This window comes from Salvelinus namaycush, chromosome 24 (genome assembly GCF_016432855.1).
Source record: "Salvelinus namaycush isolate Seneca chromosome 24, SaNama_1.0, whole genome shotgun sequence".
NCBI lineage: Eukaryota > Metazoa > Chordata > Actinopteri > Salmoniformes > Salmonidae > Salvelinus > Salvelinus namaycush.
This window is the reverse complement of record NC_052330.1, coordinates 26560058-26582557: the sequence shown is the minus strand read 5'-3', so window position 1 is coordinate 26582557 and position 22500 is coordinate 26560058. Positions and strand designations below refer to the sequence as shown.

General features: G+C 45.0%; 1 protein-coding gene across 1 annotated transcript in view; it reads left to right on the top strand.

Moving 5' to 3' along the window:
• Positions 1–17294, top strand: part of LOC120019374 (1-phosphatidylinositol 4,5-bisphosphate phosphodiesterase beta-4-like) — a 108219-nt gene extending 90925 nt beyond the window's left edge. Inside the window, exons 7-23 of the mRNA XM_038962664.1 lie at positions 687–766; positions 1064–1117; positions 1206–1287; positions 1702–1802; positions 2519–2576; positions 4952–5060; positions 6130–6340; positions 6468–6561; positions 6837–6916; positions 9194–9278; positions 9479–9569; positions 9715–9810; positions 10180–10313; positions 11313–11408; positions 13267–13408; positions 13701–13785; positions 17153–17294. Coding sequence (XP_038818592.1) covers positions 687–766; positions 1064–1117; positions 1206–1287; positions 1702–1802; positions 2519–2576; positions 4952–5060; positions 6130–6340; positions 6468–6561; positions 6837–6916; positions 9194–9278; positions 9479–9569; positions 9715–9810; positions 10180–10313; positions 11313–11408; positions 13267–13408; positions 13701–13785; positions 17153–17294 — 1740 coding nt within the window. The remainder of the gene's footprint in view (positions 1–686; positions 767–1063; positions 1118–1205; positions 1288–1701; positions 1803–2518; positions 2577–4951; positions 5061–6129; positions 6341–6467; positions 6562–6836; positions 6917–9193; positions 9279–9478; positions 9570–9714; positions 9811–10179; positions 10314–11312; positions 11409–13266; positions 13409–13700; positions 13786–17152) is intronic.
• Positions 17295–22500: the final 5206 nt, after the last annotated feature.

Here is a 22500-nt window from a genome sequence, read left to right as displayed (position 1 = left end):
TTCATGCTACCTCATTCTCTTCCTATCTCATACACACACACACACACACACACACACACACACACACACACACACACACACACACACACACACACACACACACACACACACACACACACACACACACACACACACGCACACACCGTCTCACACTCTCAGCAGGCTAGTTGCCTTAAGCAGTAGACCTGGAAAGCTGACACAGTTATTCACATCAACATAACCTGGGAACAATACACACACACACACACACGTATCCAACCTCTCCACAACACACTCCTGCCCTTAGACATACACAATCAAACATGCCCATGCACGTACACACACACACCTTGGATGGAGTGGGGTAGAGAGTGCAGTTGGGAGTCATATATTTGTCTGGAGAAAGAAGAGAAGGAGACCCCTGGTCACAGACAGGGTGGCTGTGTGCCTGCATCGGGCTGTTTAGCTGTGGCTGCTCTGAGATGTTAACAGATACACTGTTAGAGAGGAGAGAACACACACAAACACAGTGAAAAAGATACGCTGTGAGTAAACAAACAGCATCGGAAGTCTCTGTGTGTGTGTGTGTGTGTGTGTGTGTGTGTGTGTGTGTGTGTGTGTGTGTGTGTGTGTGTGTGTGTGTGTGTGTGTGTGTGTGTGTGTGTGTGTGTGTGTGTGTGTGAACCCTTTTGTTTGTTTGTTTTCAGAAGTGGACAGAGGGTTTGAGGTCAGTGATTCACAACTTCAGAGCCAATAACGTCTGTCCTATGACCTGCCTCAAGAAACAGTGAGTGTACACACACAAACACACACACACATAGTAAGTAGTAAACACACACACACACACACACACACACACACAGTAGTGAACACACACACACACACAGTAGTGAACACACACACATTAGTAAACACACACACATTAGTAAACACACACACAAACACAGTAGTAAACACACACACACACAGTAGTAAACACACACAGACAAACACGCACACACATTCATACAACGTTACACACACAGACACAGATACACACACACAACTCAACCACGTCTGTCCTATGTCCCGCTTTATTTTTTAGTTGGATGAGGATGTGCTTTCTGACCAATGTGAATGGCAAGATCCCAGTGAGAACGTAAGAGACACAGTTAGTAATAACATTTATCAGCAGTCATTTGATTGATGAACTTTGTGATGACAGCTGACTCTCCTCTCTGGTTCAGCATCACACGGACGTTTGCATCTGGGAAAACAGAGAAAGGAATCTTTCAGGCTCTGAAGGAACTGGGTCTGCCTAGTGGAAAGGTGCGGTGGACATGTGTGTGTGCGTGTGTTCATGGCGTGTTTGTCTGATGTTGTGCATGGTAACTTGCTGTTGTCGGATCTATCATTTAACTAAACACTGAGTATACCAAACATTAGGAACACCTTCGTCAGGGCAGGGACTCTACAAGGTGTCAAAAGCGTTCCACAGGGATGCTGGCCCATGTTGACTCCAATGCTTCCCACAGTTGTGTCAAGTTGGCTGGATGTCCTTTGGGTGGTGGACCATTCTTGATACACACGGGAAACTGTTGAGCGTAAAAAATTCTGGCACCTACTACCATAACCCGTTCAAAAGCACTTAAATATTTTGTCTTGCCCATTCACCCTCTGAATGGCACACATACACAATCAATGTCTCAATTGTCTCAAGTTGTCTCACGTTATCTCCCTCAGAGCGAGGAGATAGAAGACTCAGCCTTCCCCTTTGACATCTTCTACGCCCTGACTCAGAAGATCTGCCCTCGTACTGACATCCAGGAACTCTTCAACAAAATGTGAGTTGTCACTAGCTCTACTCCCCAGACCTCTTTTACTGTACTCTCTACCCTCAATAGCTACTCTGTTCTACTTCAGCCTACTGTAGAAAGCTAACTGCACCCTCAATGCTAGTCACATCTAAGTGTGCAGTTAGTGTAGGAGTAACAAGGTCTGAAATCACACAACCCAGTTAATGATGTCTTTTCAACCAGTTTTGCTCACTGGGAAGACATTTACCGTACAATATCTACAACATTTTATTGCTATGTATTTTTCCAGCATATTCCCAACTGTGATTGTGATAGTAATGAGATATTTAGTAATGGCCGTTTGTTCAACTGTTGTGTTGATAGCTGTAGTGTAGACACTGTATGTGAATGACGGAATAGAGAGTTGAAGAAGAGTGAGTGAGAGATTGTTGTAGTATGTTGGTGTTTGGTTGAGAGATCAACATTTATTAAACAGTCTGCAGCTTCTCTACTAATAACCTCTGGAAAACCTAACCTGCTTAAACAGTGACACATTAACACGTTTGTTTTAAACTAACTCAACAGTATTTAAATGTTCGACCTGTGGTGATTTTAACATGTTATAGAAATGTTGATATAAAAATGTAACACCACAGTGTTCTATTTTGACCCTTTAAAAAACCCTTCTGCTTTCTAGTTACTGACTGGCTGAGAGGGTTTTTAAGAAACATAACATTTTGTTTTTCTAATTAATTCCTTTGCAGCAATGGGGACAAAAGTGATTTTTTAAACGTAGACCAGTTAGTCAGCTTTCTGAATGAAGTAAGCGCTTTATCATTCATTAACTTCTCTGTGTGACTGCTTGACCCCTCCCCTCTCACCTGACACAGGGTCCAACTTGCTCTCAGGCAATGATATAGGATCCGTTTCAGATGACCCTCCTCAAATCCTTAAAGGAACATTTCACCATTTGCGACTTCATATTCATCATCTCCACTACCTCCCCAACATCAACATGTGTGAAAATGGCGTGTTTCTATGTTCTGTAAAAAAAATATTACGAAGGCAATTCGTAGGCAATGCCTACTTACAATTGGTCAAAATCACACGAATAAGACAGATGATGTCATTGGAAACACTTATCTTCCTATATATTTTTTACTGTAAAACATAGAAACACACCATTTTCACATATGTGGTGGTGCTGGAGATGATGAATATGAAGTTGAAAAATGGGGAACAATTGGGAGATACACTGCAAAACTGATCTTAGATCAGTGTCTGTAGGGGTAACTTCATCCTGCCCCTCAGCTGCTTTCCCCCATCCCCGACCTATACTGAACAAAAATATAAACGCAACATATAAAGTGTTGGTCCCATGTTTCATGAGCTGAAATATAAAGATCCCAAAAAATGTCCATAAGCACAAAAAGCAAATGTTGAGCACAAATTTGTTTAATTCCCCGTTAGTGAGCATTTCTCATTTGCCAAGAATCCATCCACCTGACAGGTGTGGCATATCAAGAAGCGGATTAAACAGTTTGATCATTACACAGGTGCACCTCGTGCTAGGGACAAAATGTGCCACTCTAAAATGTGCAGTTTTGTCACACAACACAATGCCACAGATTTCTTAAGTTTTGAGGGAGCGTGCAATTGGCATGCTGACTGCAGGAATGTCCAACAGAGCTGTTTCCGGGGGGAATTGAATGTTAATTTCTCTACCATAAGCTGCCTCCAACGTCATTTTAGAGAATTTGGCAGTACGTCCCACTAGCCTCACAACCACAGACCACGTGTAACCACACCAGCCCGGGACCTCCACATCCGGCTTCTTCACCTGCGGGATGGTCAGAGACTAGCCACCCGGACAGCTGATGAAACTGAGGAGTATTTCTGTCTGTAATAAAGCCCTTTTGTGGGGAAAAACTCATTCTGATTGGCTGGGCCTGGCTCCCAAATTTCAGCCAATTGAAATAAATTAATTAGGCCCTAATCTATTTCACATGACTGGGCAGGGCCACAGCCATACTGTAGGCCCTCCCACTTGGGAGCCAGGCCCACCCATGGCTGTGGCCCTGCCCAGTCATGTGAAATAGATTAGGGCCTAATGAATTTATTTCAATTGGCTGATTTCTTTATATAAACTCAGTAAAATTGTTGAAATTGTTGCATGTTGCGTTTATATTTTTGTTCAGTATATTTCTCCCCAGCCCCGCCTACTTGTGACTGATTGTGTAACCATGGCAACCCGGGGAGGGAGGGGCTTTCTGTTTGGCCATTTTGTCTGGTTTCTGTCTACTTGCTGCCTGCCTGCCTTCAAGTTTCACATTTTTTATTGTCACGTGCACTAGTACAGTGAAATGCTTTTCTTGCTTTCTCTTTCCCAACAATACAGTGATCAATATCAGTTCCTATTCACTCTCTTTTGTGCTAGTGGCTGCTTCTCTATCTCTATGTGCAAAGCTGAAGTGAATCCCCATTAGTACAAAGGCAGTGAATGCTACCTGCTATAGTGGCAAGTGGTGTCGTTATGATCCCTGCTGGTGTGTGAATCTCTACCCTCTCTGCTTGTGAGACCACACGCGTTCCCTCCCCACCCCATTGCAGTAGCTCTGTACCAGTAATTGTGCCATTTTGGTTTTCATTTGAACACCCACAAATGAAAGATGTGTTTGTACTGGGGTTAGTACTATATACATTGTCACTGTGTCAGTCTAAACTGTTACTCTCTGTTGTTTGTCAGCTGTGTGTGTGTTTAGTCTCTTGTTATAATGGTCCCAATCCTAACCTGACTGATGTGTGTAGCAGAGGTGGTGCAGTGAGCAACACTTGCATGATGAGTAGCCTAACGCTAGCTTGAGACCTGAAAACTGCCGTTAGCTCCAGGAGTTAATGCCTAGGCATTGGCTTAGTGGGCTAAAATAGTCTTGCGGTACCTAGACAAAAACCGGGTTCAAACTCAGTTGGTCACATGACTTGTGCACGTAAAGTTTCTTGAAAGTAAAATAAATAAACAGTTTCTTGAAAGTTTTGCCAAAAGCATACATTAGTGTCCATGGCGAGATTTACGCAAAGGTTTACATTCACATTTCTCAAGTTAGGAATGGGACATATTTCCTTAGTGTGCAGTGACATGCATGTGTACAGTATGTGCTTGTGAGTGAGACGGTGTTGTGTATCATTGCTTTCTCCAGAATCAGCGTGACCCGCGGCTAAACGAGATACTGTTCCCCTTCTATGACCCGAAACGAGCCATGCAGATCATCGAGAAGTACGAGAGAGACTCAGACCTCAAGAAGAAAGGTGAGAGGGATGGATGTAGAGAGAGATGCAGATGTGAAGACGAACGGTGAGAGTGGAGTGGATGGAGAGGAGAAAAAGCGAGGATTCTCCAAAGCCCAGTCTTGCTGTATACAATACTCCAGTCTTGCCTTTTCTTTAGCATGTACTGCCCTCTCCTGGTGAATAACACATTTCTTTAGCATGTACTGCCTTCTCCTGGTGAATAGCACATTTCATTAGCATGTACTGCCCTCTCCTGGTGAATAGCACATTTCATTAGCATGTACTGCCCTCTCCTGGTGCATAACACATTTCTTTAGCATGTACTGCCCTCTCCTGGTGAATAACACAACAGCATCACTGCCCTCAACTATACATGTTGGATGTGTGAGTGTTGACTGATAATAAGTGAAGAAAATCTAAATCTGTATATGTAGCAACGGTCATCAACATACATTAAAAAATAAAATAATACAATTCGAATAAATGCAACAGTTGGACAATGGATGAAAATATTCCAAACGTTTTGCATTTTTATAATCCATCAGATATTGACTGAATTATAGCACTACAAAAAAACATTTTACTGGCAAAGAGTTCAGCGATTTTTGTGTTAATTCAGGTATTCAGTTTATTGTAAAATTGCACTTTTAAAAATGTATTAGAATGCCCTCATACAATAAGAAAATGTATATATCAGGTATTTTTGTATATATGTTGTGGTAAAATAAACAAAAATATTGGCGCCTCATTTGCATAAATACAAAGAAGGTATTTGCATATATGACCTCGTTTACATAAAGGGGTGTAAAAGGGATGCAACCACGCACAGCTGTGAGCTGTAACTTTAATAACGTTGGCTTTAAACACAACAAACTCATGTCGGGAAAGGAAAATGGAGTAACTAATCTATGCCTGTTCTGATAAAACCTTTAGGCATTTAGACTCGGGGATGCATTGCTTTTTCACCCCACAAACACAGGGAATAGATGGCTGAAAAAGACAGATCTTCAGCTGGGCAGGGCTAATTTATGTTAAATTTAGCAGACCCCTTACACACTCTCCATCTACCCCTCCTACACTCCCCCAGGCCGTATGTCCAGTGATGGCTTCTGCAGGTACCTGATGTCAGATGAGAATGCCCCGGTGTTCCTGGACTGTCTTGAGCTGTACCAGGACATGGAACAGCCGCTGGCTCACTACTTCATTGCCTCCTCCCACAACACCTACCTGACCGGGAGGCAGTTTGGAGGAAAGTCCTCCGTGGAGATGTACAGACAGGTTCTGCTCTCCGGCTGCAGGTAGGTGTGGGGGGACAGGGTAGGGGTGGGGTGGTGGTGAGATGGTGGCGGGGAGGGTATGGGGGGTTGTGCGTGTGTGTGTGTTTATATACAGTATGTAAACTGTTTTGTATGTGTATGATGTCAGGTGTGTAGAACTGGACTGCTGGGATGGAAAAGGAGAAGACCAGGAACCTATCATCACTCATGGCAAGGCCATGTGCACTGACATCCTCTTTAAGGTACACACACACTCTCACACACACAAAACACTCTTTCACTCATTCAGATTTGTCTGATCATTCACACAACGTTTGTATGAATTACATATGGTAAGTCTACCCTCTTGTGTTCATAAATTGATACTGCATCTAATTGAGACCTGCAGATCCATTTGAATTTACTCTGTAGTTATTGATCAGACACTCTTATTCAGGGACTTATAGCAAGTGATATATAATGGATTCAATGTGGTTCTAACATCAATCCCCATGTTGTTGTCTCCCCCCTCAAACAGGATGTGATCTCAGCCATCAGAGAAACAGCCTTTGTGACATCTGAGTATCCTGTGATCCTGTCATTTGAAAACCACTGCAGGTAGAATTTCTAGTGATGAGCGATTAGTGCTTTTTGAGGTTGGTTTGGTTTCGGTTCGATTATTAAAAAATAATAATGGTTTTCGATTTTTGTTAGATTATTTGGGTTGAAGGCTGTAACAACACAGAATAAAACAAGTAATACATGTCCCATGGTGGTAGACATGCCCATTACTGCTTATCACTTATTAACCATCATTTATTCACATGACATTACGTTAATAAAATATTTTTATATTTGTTTAATTTGATGACTTTATTATTTCATTTCAAGTCATCATCTTATCTTATAGAGCTGCTTGCTATACTGTCTGACAAAATCACTATTTTGTAGTTCAAAGTAAATAAGGCATACTTCCATGACTGTATTTTCGGGTAGAGATACATGAAGCAACAGCTGCTCTGCATATCCCCTGACCATCGTGTGTTCTTCAGTCTCTTCTAGATAAACATTGCCCATTGACTTCACAGAAAAAAAACAGAATGAAATGGGATTCAAATAATTGAACCAACATCAGCCAATTAGTTGTTTAAAAATGATTAACTGAAATGTCAGTTAATCACAGCACTAAGGATTTCACAATGATCCAGAATGTTTAAAAAAATATTATACATGACAATATTATTTATTCCATTATGTCCGATTGAATTACATATAACAGTGTAAGTATTATGAATTTGTAATTTAATGTCCCAAAAAATGGGGGGGGAAATGGAACTAACACTCACACTTTTCTTACAAGCACTGACTTTGCTGATAACTACAGAACCAGTCAAATGTTTGGACACGCCTACTAATTCCAGTGGTTTTCTTTATTTGTATTATTTTCTACGTTGTAGAATAATAGTGAAGCCATCAAAACTATGAAATAACACATATGGAATCATGTAGTAACCAAAAAGTGTTAAACAAATCAAAATATATTTTATATTTGAGATTCTTCAAAGTAGCCACCCTTTGCCTTGATGACTGCTTAGCACACTCTTGGCATTCTCTCAACCAGCTTCATGAGGCAGTCACCTGGAATGCATTTCAATTAACAGGTGTGCCTTGTTAAAAGTTAATATGTGGAATTTCTTTCCTTCTTAATGCGTTTTAGCCAATCAGTTGTGTTGTGACAAGGTAGGGGTGGTATACAGAAGATAGCCCTATTTGGTAAAAGACCAAGTCCATATTATGGCAAGAACATCTCAAATAAGCAGAGAGAAACAACAATCAATCATTACTTTAAGACATGAAGGTCAGTCAATCTGGAAAATGACAAGAACTTTGAACGTTTCTTCAAGTGCAGTCGCAAAAACCATCAAGTGCTATGATGAAACTGGCTCTCATGAGGACCACCACAGGAAAAGAATACCCAGAGTTACCTCTGCTGCAGAGGATAAGTTCATTAGAGTTATCAGCCTCAGAAATCGCCAATTAACTGCACCTCAGATTGCACCACAGAGTTCAAGTAACAGACATCTCAACATCAACTGTTCAGACGAGACTGTGTGAATCAGGCCTTCATGGTCAAATTGCTGCAAAGAAACCACTACAAAAGGACACCAATAAGAAGAAAAGACTTGCTTGGGCCAAGAAACACCAGCAATGGACATGAGACCAGTGGAAATGTGTCCTTTGGTCTGGAGTCCATATTGGAGATGTTTGGTTCCAACCGCCGTTTCTTTGTGAGACGCGGTGTGGGTGAACGGATGATCTCCACATGTGTATTTCCCACCGTAAAGCATGGAGGAGGAGGTGTTATGGTGGGGGGGTGCTTTGCTGGTGACACTGTCAGTGATTTATTTAGAATTCAAGGCACACTTAAACAGCTTGTCTACCAAAGCATTCTGCAGTGATACACCATCCCATCTGGTTTGCGCTTAGTGGGACTATCATTTGTTTTTCAACAGGACAATGACCCAAAACAAACCTCCAGGCTGTGTAAGGGCTATTTGACAAATTGAGATGGTTTGGGATGAGTCGGACCGCAGAGTGAAGGAAAAGCAGCCAACAAGTGCTCAGCATATTTGGGAATTCCTTCAAGACTGTTGGAAAAGCATTCCAGGTGAAGCTGGTTGAGAGAATGCCAAAAGTGTGGAAAGCTGTCATCAAGGCAATATATTTTGATTTGTTTAACACTTTTTGGTCACTACATGATTCCATATCTGTTATTTCGTAGTTTTGATGTCTTCACTATTATTCTACAATGTAGAAAATAGTAAAAATAAAGAAAAACTCTTGAATGAGTAGGTGTGTCCAAACTTTTGACTGGTTTGATCCTGTGTGTTTTAGTAAACCCCAGCAGTACAAGATGGCTCGGTACTGTGAGGAGATCTTTGGAGACTACCTACTGAGGCATCCTCTTGAGGGATACACTGTGAGCCATCTACCTGCTACCACACTATACCTGTCTTTCTCCTTTCTACGGTGTCTATCTGTACCGTGTCTGATAGTTCATCATGGTTGAACATAATAAACAATATGGATGTGATGTTTTCATGCTACAAAAAAATTTACCATTTACTGTAAATGTCTCCTTCCATTTTGTAAAAAAGGAACGTTTGTTGTTTTTGCCAGGTTGAAGCGGGTCGTCCCTTGCCTTCTCCCATCGACCTCAAACGCAAAATCCTCATCAAAAACAAACGCTTGAAACCCGAGGTGGAACAGAGTACGTATACAGTGACAGTCAACTTTATGCAAGAATAGTTTTATATCTGCAGTTACAGATGTTGCTACTGCTGGACTGTTCTCTCACTCTGTGTGATGGTTTTGTTGACTACACTATGTTGACTTGTGTTGTTGTTGTTCTACAGAGCAGTTAGAGTCCTTTAAGAAGCACATGGAGGCTGGAGAGACCAACACACCAGCTATCTTACTGGGAGCAGAGACAGAGGAAGATGTGGAGAATGGTGAGCGTGTGTGTGTGTGTGTGTGTGTGTGTGTGTGTGTGTGTGTGTGTGTGTGTGTGTGTGTGTGTGTGTGTGTGTGTGTGTGTGTGTGTGTGTGTGTGTGTGTGTGTGTGTGTGTGTGTGTGTGTGTGTGTGTGTACACAAGGGTTCTTCTTCTCCTTCTTGTTTTGGTGTGTAGTCACTTTGGAGACCGAGATATGCAGGCACTTTGTATCGGTTCACTAGAAGATGTGTGTGTCTTTGTGAGCGTGTGTGTGTGTGTGTGTGTGTGTGTGTGTGTGTGTGTGTGTGTGTGTGTGTGTGTGTTGGAAGGGTAACCGTGTGTGTTGGAGGGTAACTGTGTGTGCTGGATGGTAACTGTGTCTGTAGCTCTAGTCGATGTGAAGGAGGTGAACCCTGACTTGAAGATCAGTACATCAGAGGAGCCTAGTGAAGACAACAGCCTCAGCACCAGTGTCAGTGTGAAGAAAGAAGGAGAGGAGAGGGACAACAGCATCAAAAAGGTATACATTTTCTAAATGGAATTTGTGTTTTGAGGTAAGACTTAGGGCTTTATTTTAACAAACCTAAGTTGGACATGATTTGGAAAGGCCCACACATGTCTATATAAGGTCCCACAGTTGACAGTGCATGTCAGAGTGAAAACCAAGCCATGAAGTCGAAGGAATTGTCACTAGAACTCTGAGACAGGATTGTGTCAAGGCACAAGATCTGGGGAAGGGTACCAAAAAATGGCTGCAGCATTGAAGGTCACCAAGAACACAGTGGCCTCCATCATTCTTAAATGGAAGATGTTTGGAACCATCAAGACTCTTCCTAAAGCTGGCCACCCGGCCAAACTGAGCAATTGGGGGAGAAGGGCCTTGTTCAGGGAGGTGACCAAGAACCCGATGGGAGAACCTTCCAGAAGGACAACCACCACTGCAGCATTCCACCAATCAGGCCTTTATGGTAGAGTGCCCAGACAGCAGCCACTTCTCAGTAAAAGGCACATGACAGCCCGCTTGGAGTTTGCCAAAAGGCACCTAAAGGCCTCGGACCGTGAGAAACAAGATTATCTGGTCTGATGAAACCAAGATTGAACTCTGGCCTGAATACCAAGTGTCACGTCTGGAGGAAACATGGCACCATCCCAACATGGTGGCAGCATCATGCTGTGGGAGGGACTGGGAGACTCGTTCGGATCGATGGAAAGATGAACGGAGCAAAGTACAGAGAGATCCTTGAATGAAACCTGCTCAGGACCTCAGACTGGGGCAAAGGTTCACCTTCCAACAGGACAACGACCCTAAGCACACAGCCAAGACAACGCAGGACTGGCTTTGGGACAAGTCAACAATTTAATCCATTTTAGAATAAGTCTGTAACATAACAATGTGGAAAAAGTCAAGGAGTCTGAATACTTTCCGAATGCACTGTAAACGGGTGAAATGCTGTTTCATCCGATCAGCATCCAGGACCCAAACTACCCAGTTTATAATGAACTATTGTTGTGTGTTCAGGTTGTGGAGGAGGATCCAACAGAGATGTCTGAGGCCACAGAAGCTACAGACACCACAGACATCTCAGAGGCTTCTGAGGATAACAACATCAAGAAGGTATGGGAGTTGGTTCAGCTGCTCTTTCTCTCTTTACTGGTCACAAACTAGCCTTGTCTCTCCCTACTGTTGAGTGTGTAGCCTTTTCTCTAAGCTCTAGCCAGTGTAAAGCTCTTTCTCTGGTCATTTATACACTGCTCAAAAAAATAAAGGGAACACTTAAACATCACAATGTAACTCCAAGTCAATCACACTTCTGTGAAATCAAACTGTCCACTTAGGAAGCAACACTGATTGACAATAAATTTCACATGCTGTTGTGCAAATGGAATAGACAAAAGGTGGAAATTATAGGCAATTAGCAAGACACCCCCAAAAAAGGAGTGATTCTGCAGGTGGTGACCACAGACCACTTCTCAGTTCCTATGCTTCCTGGCTGATGTTTTGGTCACTTTTGAATGCTGGTGGTGCTCTCACTCTAGTGGTAGCATGAGACGGAGTCTACAACCCACACAAGTGGCTCAGGTAGTGCAGTTCATCCAGGATGGCACATCAATGCGAGCTGTGGCAAAAAGGTTTGCTGTGTCTGTCAGCGTAGTGTCCAGAGCATGGAGGCGCTACCAGGAGACAGGCCAGTACATCAGGAGACGTGGAGGAGGCCGTAGGAGGGCAACAACCCAGCAGCAGGACCGCTACCTCCGCCTTTGTGCAAGGAGGTGCACTGCCAGCGCCCTGCAAAATGACCTCCAGCAGGCCACAAATGTGCATGTGTCTGCTCAAACGGTCAGAAACAGACTCCATGAGGGTGGTATGAGGGCCCGACGTCCACAGGTGGGGGTTGTGCTTACAGCCCAACACCGTGCAGGACGTTTGGCATTTGCCAGAGAACACCAAGATTGGCAAATTCGCCACTGGCGCCCTGTGCTCTTCACAGATGAAAGCAGGTTCACACTGAGCACATGAGCACATGTGACAGACGTGACAGAGTCTGGAGACGCCGTGGAGAACGTTCTGCTGCCTGCAACATCCTCCAGCATGACCGGTTTGGGGATGGGTCAGTCATGGTGTGGGGTGGCATTTCTTTGTGGGGCCGCACAGCCCTCCATGTGCTCGCCAGAGGTAGCCTGACTGCCATTAGGTACCGAGATGAGATCCTCAGACCCCTTGTGAGACCATATGCTGACACATGCACATTTGTGGCCTGCTGGAGGTCATTTTGCAGGGCTCTGGCAGTGCACCTCCTTGCACAAAGGCGGAGGTAGCGGTCCTGCTGCTGGGTTGTTGCCCTCCTACGGCCTCCTCCACGTCTCCTGATGTACTGGCCTGTCTCCTGGTAGCGCCTCCATGCTCTGGACACTACGCTGACAGACACAGCAAACCTTTTTGCCACAGCTCGCATTGATGTGCCATCCTGGATGAACTGCACTACCTGAGCCACTTGTGTGGGTTGTAGACTCCGTCTCATGCTACCACTAGAGTGAGAGCACCACCAGCATTCAAAAGTGACCAAAACATCAGCCAGGAAGCATAGGAACTGAGAAGTGGTCTGTGGTCACCACCTGCAGAATCACTCCTTTTTTGGGGGTGTCTTGCTAATTGCCTATAATTTCCACCTTTTGTCTATTCCATTTGCACAACAGCATGTGAAATTTATTGTCAATCAGTGTTGCTTCCTAAGTGGACAGTTTGATTTCACAGAAGTGTGATTGACTTGGAGTTACATTGTGTTGTTTAAGTGTTCCCTTTATTTTTTTGAGCAGTGTATATTGATAATGAGAGTGTTCCTAACTGACTTGGATGTGCTTTATAACTACTGTATGTGTTCTCAGACTGAAGGGCTCTGTGTACAGTGTGGAGACTGGAAGACAACAGCGATGTGTGAGTGTAAAACGACAGTGTGTTTTCTGCTCCTGTGTAGACTGGAGAGACGACGGATGACGAGGAGGCTCTGATAGCCTCGTACACGTACGTAGGAGCCACCACCAACATCCACCCCTACCTCTCTGCCATGGTCAACTACGCACAGCCAGTCAAGTTCCAAAGCTTCGACGTCGCAGAAGGTAACCTTCAACAGTAATGCTAAATGAACTGGTTTAGTGAGTGTTTAGTTACGGTGATTGTTAAACTTCTAGAACTTGTACTGTAAAATGAAGCTGGTTCAAATGGTTTAGGTACTTGAGCTGTCATGGTGCAACATCAAAGTTGTGGGTTGTGTGGTATACTTCTAGATGTGTCAGTTACATTAGTCAGATGTGCTCTTTCTTCTCTCTTTCTTATTCTCTCTCTCTCTTCCTCTCTTTCTTATTCTCTCTCTCTCTCTCATTTTAACTCTACTGTCTCTTCTCTCTCCAGAGAGGAACATCCACCACAACATGTCGTCATTTAATGAGTCAGTGGGTTTGGGTTATCTAAAGACCAACGCCATCGAGTTTGTCAAGTATCCTTTGGTTCGAGTGTCAACACTCACACAGCATGTAAATGTACACAGACTACATAGACACAATAAACACAATAATTCCTGACCTGTGAAGTAGTCAAGATGAGTCCATAGTCCTTTATGCTACTATTCTTCTTAATGAATTACGGCATCAAAAGTGACTGACTCCCTAGATTTTCTAGACGGCAATAAAACCAATATCCATAGTGGGTTCCTTGGACCTTTTTATCCATGCCAAACTTAGTGCAAAACCACGCCCACGGGTAACCTAGCAACATTCAAAGCCGAGCTGATTGGTCAGAATTCGGACGTTCCCTGTGACAAAGTAAATGTGTGTGAGAGAGGAAGAATGCTAGAGAGGGAATCTCCTCAGAGTTTGCTCGTGCCTGCTATGCCACAAACCGCGGGAGATGCGCAGTTGCACGGCCTCATTTGAAATTAGAAAGGCAAGCAAAAAGTGACTCTGTAGATAGCTAACATTACATGATTGTCATTAATAGTGAATCAATGGAGCTAGCTTTGCCCATTCAGCTAGAGCTACTGTAGCTATGCAGCATCTCTTTTAGTTGCCAACTAGCACAAATATCATGTCGCTAAGTATCTCAATAGTCCTTTTGTAAACACGTAGATAACCACACTGAGCTAACACTAGACAACACACACTACTAGACAGCTTCAGCCCAATCGCTGTTGTAAGATAGAGTTGAAGTCGGAAGTTTACATACACTCAGGTTGGAATCATTAAAACTCGTTTTTCAACCACTCCACAAATTTCTTGTTAACAAACTATAGTTTTGGCAAGTCGCTTAGGACATCTACTTTGTTTACATACACTAAGTTGACTGTGCCTTTAAACAGCTTGGAAAATTTCAGAAAATGATGTCATGGCTTAAGAAGCTTCTGATAGGCTAATTGGCATCATTTGAGTCATTTGGAGGTGTACCTGTGGATGTATTTCAAGGCCTACCTTCAAACTCAGTGCCTCTTTGCTTGACATCATGGGAAAATCAAAAAATTGTAAACCTCCACAAGTCTGGTTCATCCTTGGGAGCAATTTCCAAACGCCTGAAGGTACCACTTTCATCTGTACAAACAATAGTACGCAAGTATAAACACCATGGGACCACGCAGCCGTCATACCGCTCACGAAGGAGATGCGTTCTGTCTCCTAGAGATGAACGTACTTTGGTGCGAAAAGTGCAAATCAATCCCAGAACAACAGCAAAGGACCAGGTGAAGATGCTGGAGGAAACGGGTACAAAAGTATCTATATCCACAGTAAAACGAGTCCTATATCAACATCACCTGAAAGGCTGCTCAGCAAGGAAGACGCCACTGCTCCAAAACCGCCATAAAAAAGCCAGACTACAGTTTGCAACTGCACATGGGGACAAAGATTGTACTTTTTGGAGAAATGTCCTCTGGTCTGATGAAACAAAAATAGAACTGTTTGGCCATAATGACCATCGTTATGTTAGGAGGAAAAAGGGGTAGGCTTGCAAGCCAAAGAACACCATCCCAACCGTGAAGCACGGGGTGGCAGCATCATATTGTGGGGGTGCTTTGCTGCAGGAGGGACTGGTGCACTTCACAAAATAGATGGCATCATGAGGTAGGAAAATTATGTGGATATATTGAAGCAACATCTCAAGACATCAGTCAGGAAGTTAAAGCTTGGTCGCAATGGGTCTTCCAAATGGACAATGACCCCAAGCATACTTCCAAATTTGTGGCAAAATGGCTTAAGGACAACAAAGTCAAGGTATTGGAGTGGCCATCACAAAGCACCGACCTCAATCCTATAGAACATTTGTGGGCAGAACTGAAAAAGCGTGTGGGAGCAAGGAGGCCTACAAACCTGACTCAGTTACACTAGCTCTGTCAGGAGGAATGGGCCAAAATTCACCCAACTTATTGTGGGAAGCTTGTGGAAGGCTACCCGAAACGTTTGAACCAATTTAAACAATTTAAAGGCAATGCTACCAAATACTAATTGAGTGTATGTTAACTTCTGACCCACTAGGAATGTGATGAAATAAATAAAGACGGAAATATATCATTCTCTCTACTATTATTCTGACATTTCACATTCTTAAAATAAAGTGGTGATCCTAACTGACCTAAAACAGGGATTTTTTACTTGGATTAAATGTCAGGAATTGTGAAAAACTGATTTTAAATGTATTTGGCTAAGGTGTATGTAAACTTCCGAACTTCAACTGTAGCAATACACTTGATATACACTACCAGTCAAAAGTTTGGACACACCTACTCATTCAAGGGTTTTTCTTTATTATTTACTATTTTTTACATTGTAGAATAATAGTGAAGACATCAAAACTATGAAATAACACATGGAATCATGTTGTAACCAAAAAAGTGTTAAACAATTCAAAATATATTTATATTTGAGATTCTTCAAAGATTTGCACACTTGGCATTCTCTCAACCAGCTTCACCTGGAATGCTTTTTCAACAGTCTTGAAGGAGTTCCCACATATGCTGAGCACTTGTTGGCTGCTTTTGCTTCACTCTGCGGTCCAACTCATCCCAAACTATCTCAACTGGTACTGTAATTCACAGATGACTTACCTCCAAAAACAATGCAACTGTCCATGAATTCGATGCTATTCATCTGGTCAGTCAGGCTGACTGCAATCACTCACTAAAAAGCTACATAGTTTAATGCAACTTTATATCCAGATTTGGGAAAATACCAAAAAGGTTTTGGTGGCAATGTTTTGTTTTGGTGGTGATTCTGTCTCTTGCGTTCTTCCTTCTCTCGCACGCCTCTACTTCTCACAAAGGAACAATTGAACTCAGTTGAACTCTGAATGTTGCTAGGTTTCTAGTAGGCGCGGTTTTGCACCAAGTTTGGCGTGGATAAAAAGGACGCCCCCTGGACCAGAACTTACCAAGTTGCAACAGTTGTAACTTAGCAGTTTTAGGTCACCCAGATATGAGCCCATGATAGGGCTAGACTCTGTTGGATACTAGATGTTGTTTGTTTACAGTATCCATCTGTGGAAAACTGCCCTAGTTCCTCTGGGAGAGACCCAAGTGCCTTGGGAATGGGGAACACACACATTCCAGTGGGAATGCAGGACACAAACTGTTCCCTTCTAAAAATAGGTCTGCGGCACGTTCGACTCGCTACACAAACTAAGACAAACACACCACTGTTTCAACTTCCAGACCTCAGGTGCTGTACCATGTAATCCTACTGATCAAACATCATACCTACATACACCACACACATGCAAGCATAGACACACACAACTTCCACATGTATGTACACACGAACAAGCGCACACACACTCTTTCCCTCCCTCTGTCCCTGTGTTAAGTCCTGAATGTTTGCGTCCAGCTACAACAAGCGTCAGATGAGTCGGATCTACCCTAAAGGAGGCAGGGTGGACTCCAGTAATTACATGCCTCAGATCTTCTGGAACGCAGGCTGCCAGATGGTCTCCCTTAACTACCAGACCCCAGGTACTGGAGCATGTTAATCAAACTGCACATACAGACTCATACATAGATTCACATGACACACACACCTCACATAACCCTATACCACTGTTTCTCTGTAACTCTCCCATCTGAGGGTTGAGAGATTGAACACACACACACACGTGCAATGATAGATTCACATGCGACACACACATGGATAGATTCACATGCAAACACACACATGGATAGATTCACATACAAACACACACATGGATAGATTCACATACAAACACACACATGGATAGATTCACATGCAAACACACACATGGATAGATTCACATGCAAACACACACATGGATAGATTCACATACAAACACACACATGGATAGATTCACATACAAACACACACATGGATAGATTCACATACAAACACACACATGGATAGATTCACATACAAACACACACATGGATAGATTCACATGCAAACACACACATGGATAGATTCACATACAAACACACACATGGATAGATTCACATGCAAACACACACATGGATAGATTCACATACAAACACACACATGGATAGATTCACATGCAAACACACACATGGATAGATTCACATGCAAACACACACATGGATAGATTCACATGCAAACACACACACATGGATAGATTCACATGCAAACACACACATGGATAGATTCACATGCAAACACACACATGGATAGATTCACATGCAAACACACACACATGGATAGATTCACATACAAACACACACATGGATAGATTCACATACAAACACACACATGGATAGATTCACATACAAACACACACATGGATAGATTCACATACAAACACACACATGGATAGATTCACATGCAACACACACATGGATAGATTCACATACAAACACACACATGGATAGATTCACATGCAAACACACACATGGATAGATTCACATACAAACACACACATGGATAGATTCACATGCAAACACACACATGGATAGATTCACAATGCAAACACACACATGGATAGATTCACATGCAAACACACACACATGGATAGATTCACATGCAAACACACACATGGATAGATTCACATGCAAACACACACATGGATAGATTCACATGCAAACACACACACATGGATAGATTCACATACAAACACACACATGGATAGATTCACATACAAACACACACCTGGATACGATTCACATACAAACCACACACATGGATAAGATTCACATACAAACACACACATGGGATAGATTCACATGACAAACACACACATGGATAGATTCACATACAAACACACACATGGATAGATTCACATGCAAACACACACATGGATAGATTCACATACAAACACACACATGGATAGATTCACATACAAACACACACATGGATAGATTCACATGCAAACACACACATGGATAGATTCACATACAAACACACACATGGATAGATTCACATGCAAACACACACATGGATAGATTCACATACAAACACACACATGGATAGATTCACATGCAAACATACACATGGATAGATTCACATGCAAACACACACATGGATAGATTCACATACAAACACACCTCTACACTCAGGCAGAGTGCCCCTGTGTGTGCAACGACAGCTCTAACACTAGGCAGAGTGCCCCTGTGGTACACGACAGCTCTAACACTAGGCAGAGTGCCCCTGTGGTGCAACGACAGCTCTAACACTCAGCAGCAGATGGCCCTGTGGTTCAACGACAGCTCTAGCACTAGGGCAGAGTGCCCCTGTGGTGCAACCGACAGTTCTAACACTAGGGCAGTGTGCCCCTGGGGTGCAACACAGCTCTAACACTAGGGCAGAGTGCCCCTGTGGTGCAACGACAGTTCTAAACACTAGGACAGAGTGCCCCTGTGGTGCAACGACAGTTCTAACACTAGGGAAGAGTGCCCCTGGGGTGCAACGACAGCTCTAACACTCAGGCAGAGTGCCCCTGTGGTGCAACGACAGCTCTAACACACTAGGACAGAGTGCCCTGTGGTGCAACGACAGCCTAACACTCAGGCAGAGTGCCCTGTGTGTAACGACAGCTCTAACACTGAGCAGAGTGCCCCTGTGGTGGAACGACAGCTCTAACACTAGGGCAGAGTGCCCCTGTGGTACAACGAAAGTTCTAACACTCGGACAGAGTGCCCCTGTGGTGCAACGACAGTTCTCTAATCTCAGGCAGAGTGCCCCTGTGGTGAAACGACAGTTCTAACACTCAGGCAGAGTGCCCTGTGGTGCAACGACATTTAACATAGGCAGAGTGCCCCTGTGTGCAACGACAGCTCTAACACATCAGGCAGAGTTCCCCTGTGGTGCAACAACAGTTCTAACACTCAGCAGAGTGGCCCTGTGGTACAACGACAGCTCTAACACTCAGCGAGAGTGCCCCTGTGGTGCAACGACAGTTCTAACACTCAGGCAGAGTGCCCTGTGGTGCAACGACAGCTCTAACACAGGGCAGAGTGCCCTGTGGTACAACGACAGCTCTAACACTCAGGCAGAGTGGCCCTGTGGTGCAATACAGTTCTAACACTCAGGCAGAGTGGCCCTGTGGTGCAACAACAGCTCACACTCAGGCAGATGGCCCTGTGGTGCAACGACAGCTCTAACACAGGGCAGAGTGCCCCTGTGGGTGCAACGACAGCTCTAACACTCAGGCAGAGTGCCCCTGTGGTGCAACGACAGCTCTAACACTAGGCAGATTGCCCCTGTGGTGCAACGACAGTTCAAACACTCAGGCAGAGTGGCCCTGTGGTGCAACGACAGCTCTAACACTAGGGTAGAGTGGCCCTGTGGTGCAACACACTCTAACACTCAGGCAGAGTGGCCCTGTGGTGCAACGACAGTTCTAACCCTAGGCAGAGTGCCCCTGTGGTGCAACGACAGTTCTAACACTCAGGCAGAGTGGCCCTGTGGTGCAACGACAGCTCTAACACTCAGGCGATGGCCCTGTGGTGCAACGACAGCTCTAACACAGGACAGAGTGCCCCTGTGGTGCGAACGACAGCTCTAACACTAGGGCAGAGTGCCCCTGTGGTACAACGAAAGTTCTAACACTAGGACAGAGTGCCCTGTGGTGCAACGACAGTCTAACCTCAGGCAGAGTCCCCTGTGGTGACCGACAGTTCTAACACTCAGGCAGAGTGGCCCTGTGGTGCAACGACAGTTCTAACACTAGGCAGAGTGGCCCCTGTGGTGCAACGACAGCTCTAACACTCAGGCAGAGTTCCCCTGTGTTGCAAGACAACAGTTCTAACACTCAGCAGAGTGGCCTGTGGTACAACGACAGCTCTAACACTCAGGCAGAGTGGCCCTGTGGTGCAACGACAGTTCTAACACTCGGGCAGAGTGGCCCTGTGGTGCAACGACAGCTCTAACACCTCAGGCAGAGTGCCCCTGTGGTGCAACGACAGCTCTAACACTCAGGCAGAGTGCCCCTGTGGTGCAACGACAGCTCTAACACTCAGGCAGAGTGCCCCTGTGGTGCAACGACAGCTCTAACACTCAGGCAGAGTGCCCCTGTGGTGCAACGACAGTTCTAACACTCAGCAGAGTGGCCCTGTGGTGCAACGACAGCTCTAACACTAGGAGAGTGGCCCTGTGGTGCAACGACAGCTCTAACACTCAGGCAGAGTGGCCCTGTGGTGCAACGACAGTTCAACACTAGGGCAGAGTGCCCCTGTGGTGCAACGACAGTTCTAACACTCAGGCAGAGTGCCCTGTGGTGCAACGACAGCTCTAACACTCAGACGAGTGCCTGTTGGGCAACGGCAGCTCTACACTAGGCAGAGTGCCCCTGTGGTGCAACGACAGCTCTAACCTCAGGCAGAGTGCCCCTGTGGTGCAACACAGTTCTACACTCAGGCAGAGTGGCCCTGTGGTGCAACGACAGTTCTAAACACAGGCAGAGTGCCCCTGTGTGCAACGACAGCTCTAACACTCAGGCAGAGTGCCCCTGTGGTGCAACGACAGTTTCAACACTCAGGCAGAGGAGTGCCCTGTGGGGCAACGACAGCTCTAACACTAGGGCAGAGTGCCCCTGTGGTCAACGACAGCTCTAACACTCAGGCAGAGTGCCCTGTGGTGTAACGACAGCTCTAACACTCAGGCAGAGTGCCCTGTGGTGCAACGACAGCTCTAACACTAGGCAGAGTGCCCCTGTGTACAACGACAGCTCTAACACTAGGGCAGAGTGCCCCTGTGGTGCAACGACAGCTCTAACACTCAGGCAGAGTGGCCCTGTGGTGTAACGACAGCTCTAACACTCGGGCAGAGTGCCCCTGTGGTGCAACGACAGCTCTAACACTAGGGCAGAGTGCCCCTGTGGTACAACGACAGCTCTAACACTAGGGCAGAGTGCCCCTGTGGTCAACGACAGCTCTAACACTCAGGCGAGTGCCCCTGTGGTGCAACGACAGTCTAACACTAGGGCAGGTGCCCCTGGGGTGCAACGACAGCTCTAAACTGGGCAGAGTGCCCCTGTGGTGCAACGACAGTTCTAACACTAGGACAGAGTGCCCCTGTGGTGCAACGACAGTTCTAACAGTAGGCAAGTGCGTGGGGTGCAACGACAGCTCTAACACTCAGGCAGAGTGCCCCTGTGGTGCAACGACAGCTCTAACACTAGGACAGAGTGCCCCTGTGGTGCAACGACAGCTCTAACACTCAGGCAGAGTGGCCCTGTGGTGTAACAACAGCTCTAACACTCAGGCAGAGTGGCCCTGTGGTGCAACGACAGTTCTAACTCTCAGGCAGAGTGCCCCTGTGGTGCAACGACAGTTCTAACTCTCAGGCAGAGTGCCCCTGTGGTGCAACAACAGTTCTACCACTCAGGCAGAGTGCCCCTGTGGTGCAACGACAGCTCTAACACTCAGGCAGAGTTCCCCTGTGGTGCAACAACAGTTCTAACACTCAGGCAGAGTGGCCCTGTGGTGCAACGACAGCTCTAACACTCAGGCAGAGTGGCCCTGTGGTGCAACGACAGCTCTAACAGTTGGGCAGAGTGGCCCTGTGGTGCAACGACAGTTCTAACACTCAGGCAGAGTGCCCCTGTGGTGCAACGACAGAGTGGCCCTGTGGTGCAACGACAGCTCTAACACTCAGGCAGAGTGGCCCTGTGGTACAACGACAGCTCTAACACTCAGACAGAGTGGCCCTGTGGTGCAACGACAGCTCTAACACTAGGGCAGAGTGCCCCTGTGGTGCAACGACAGCTCTAACCT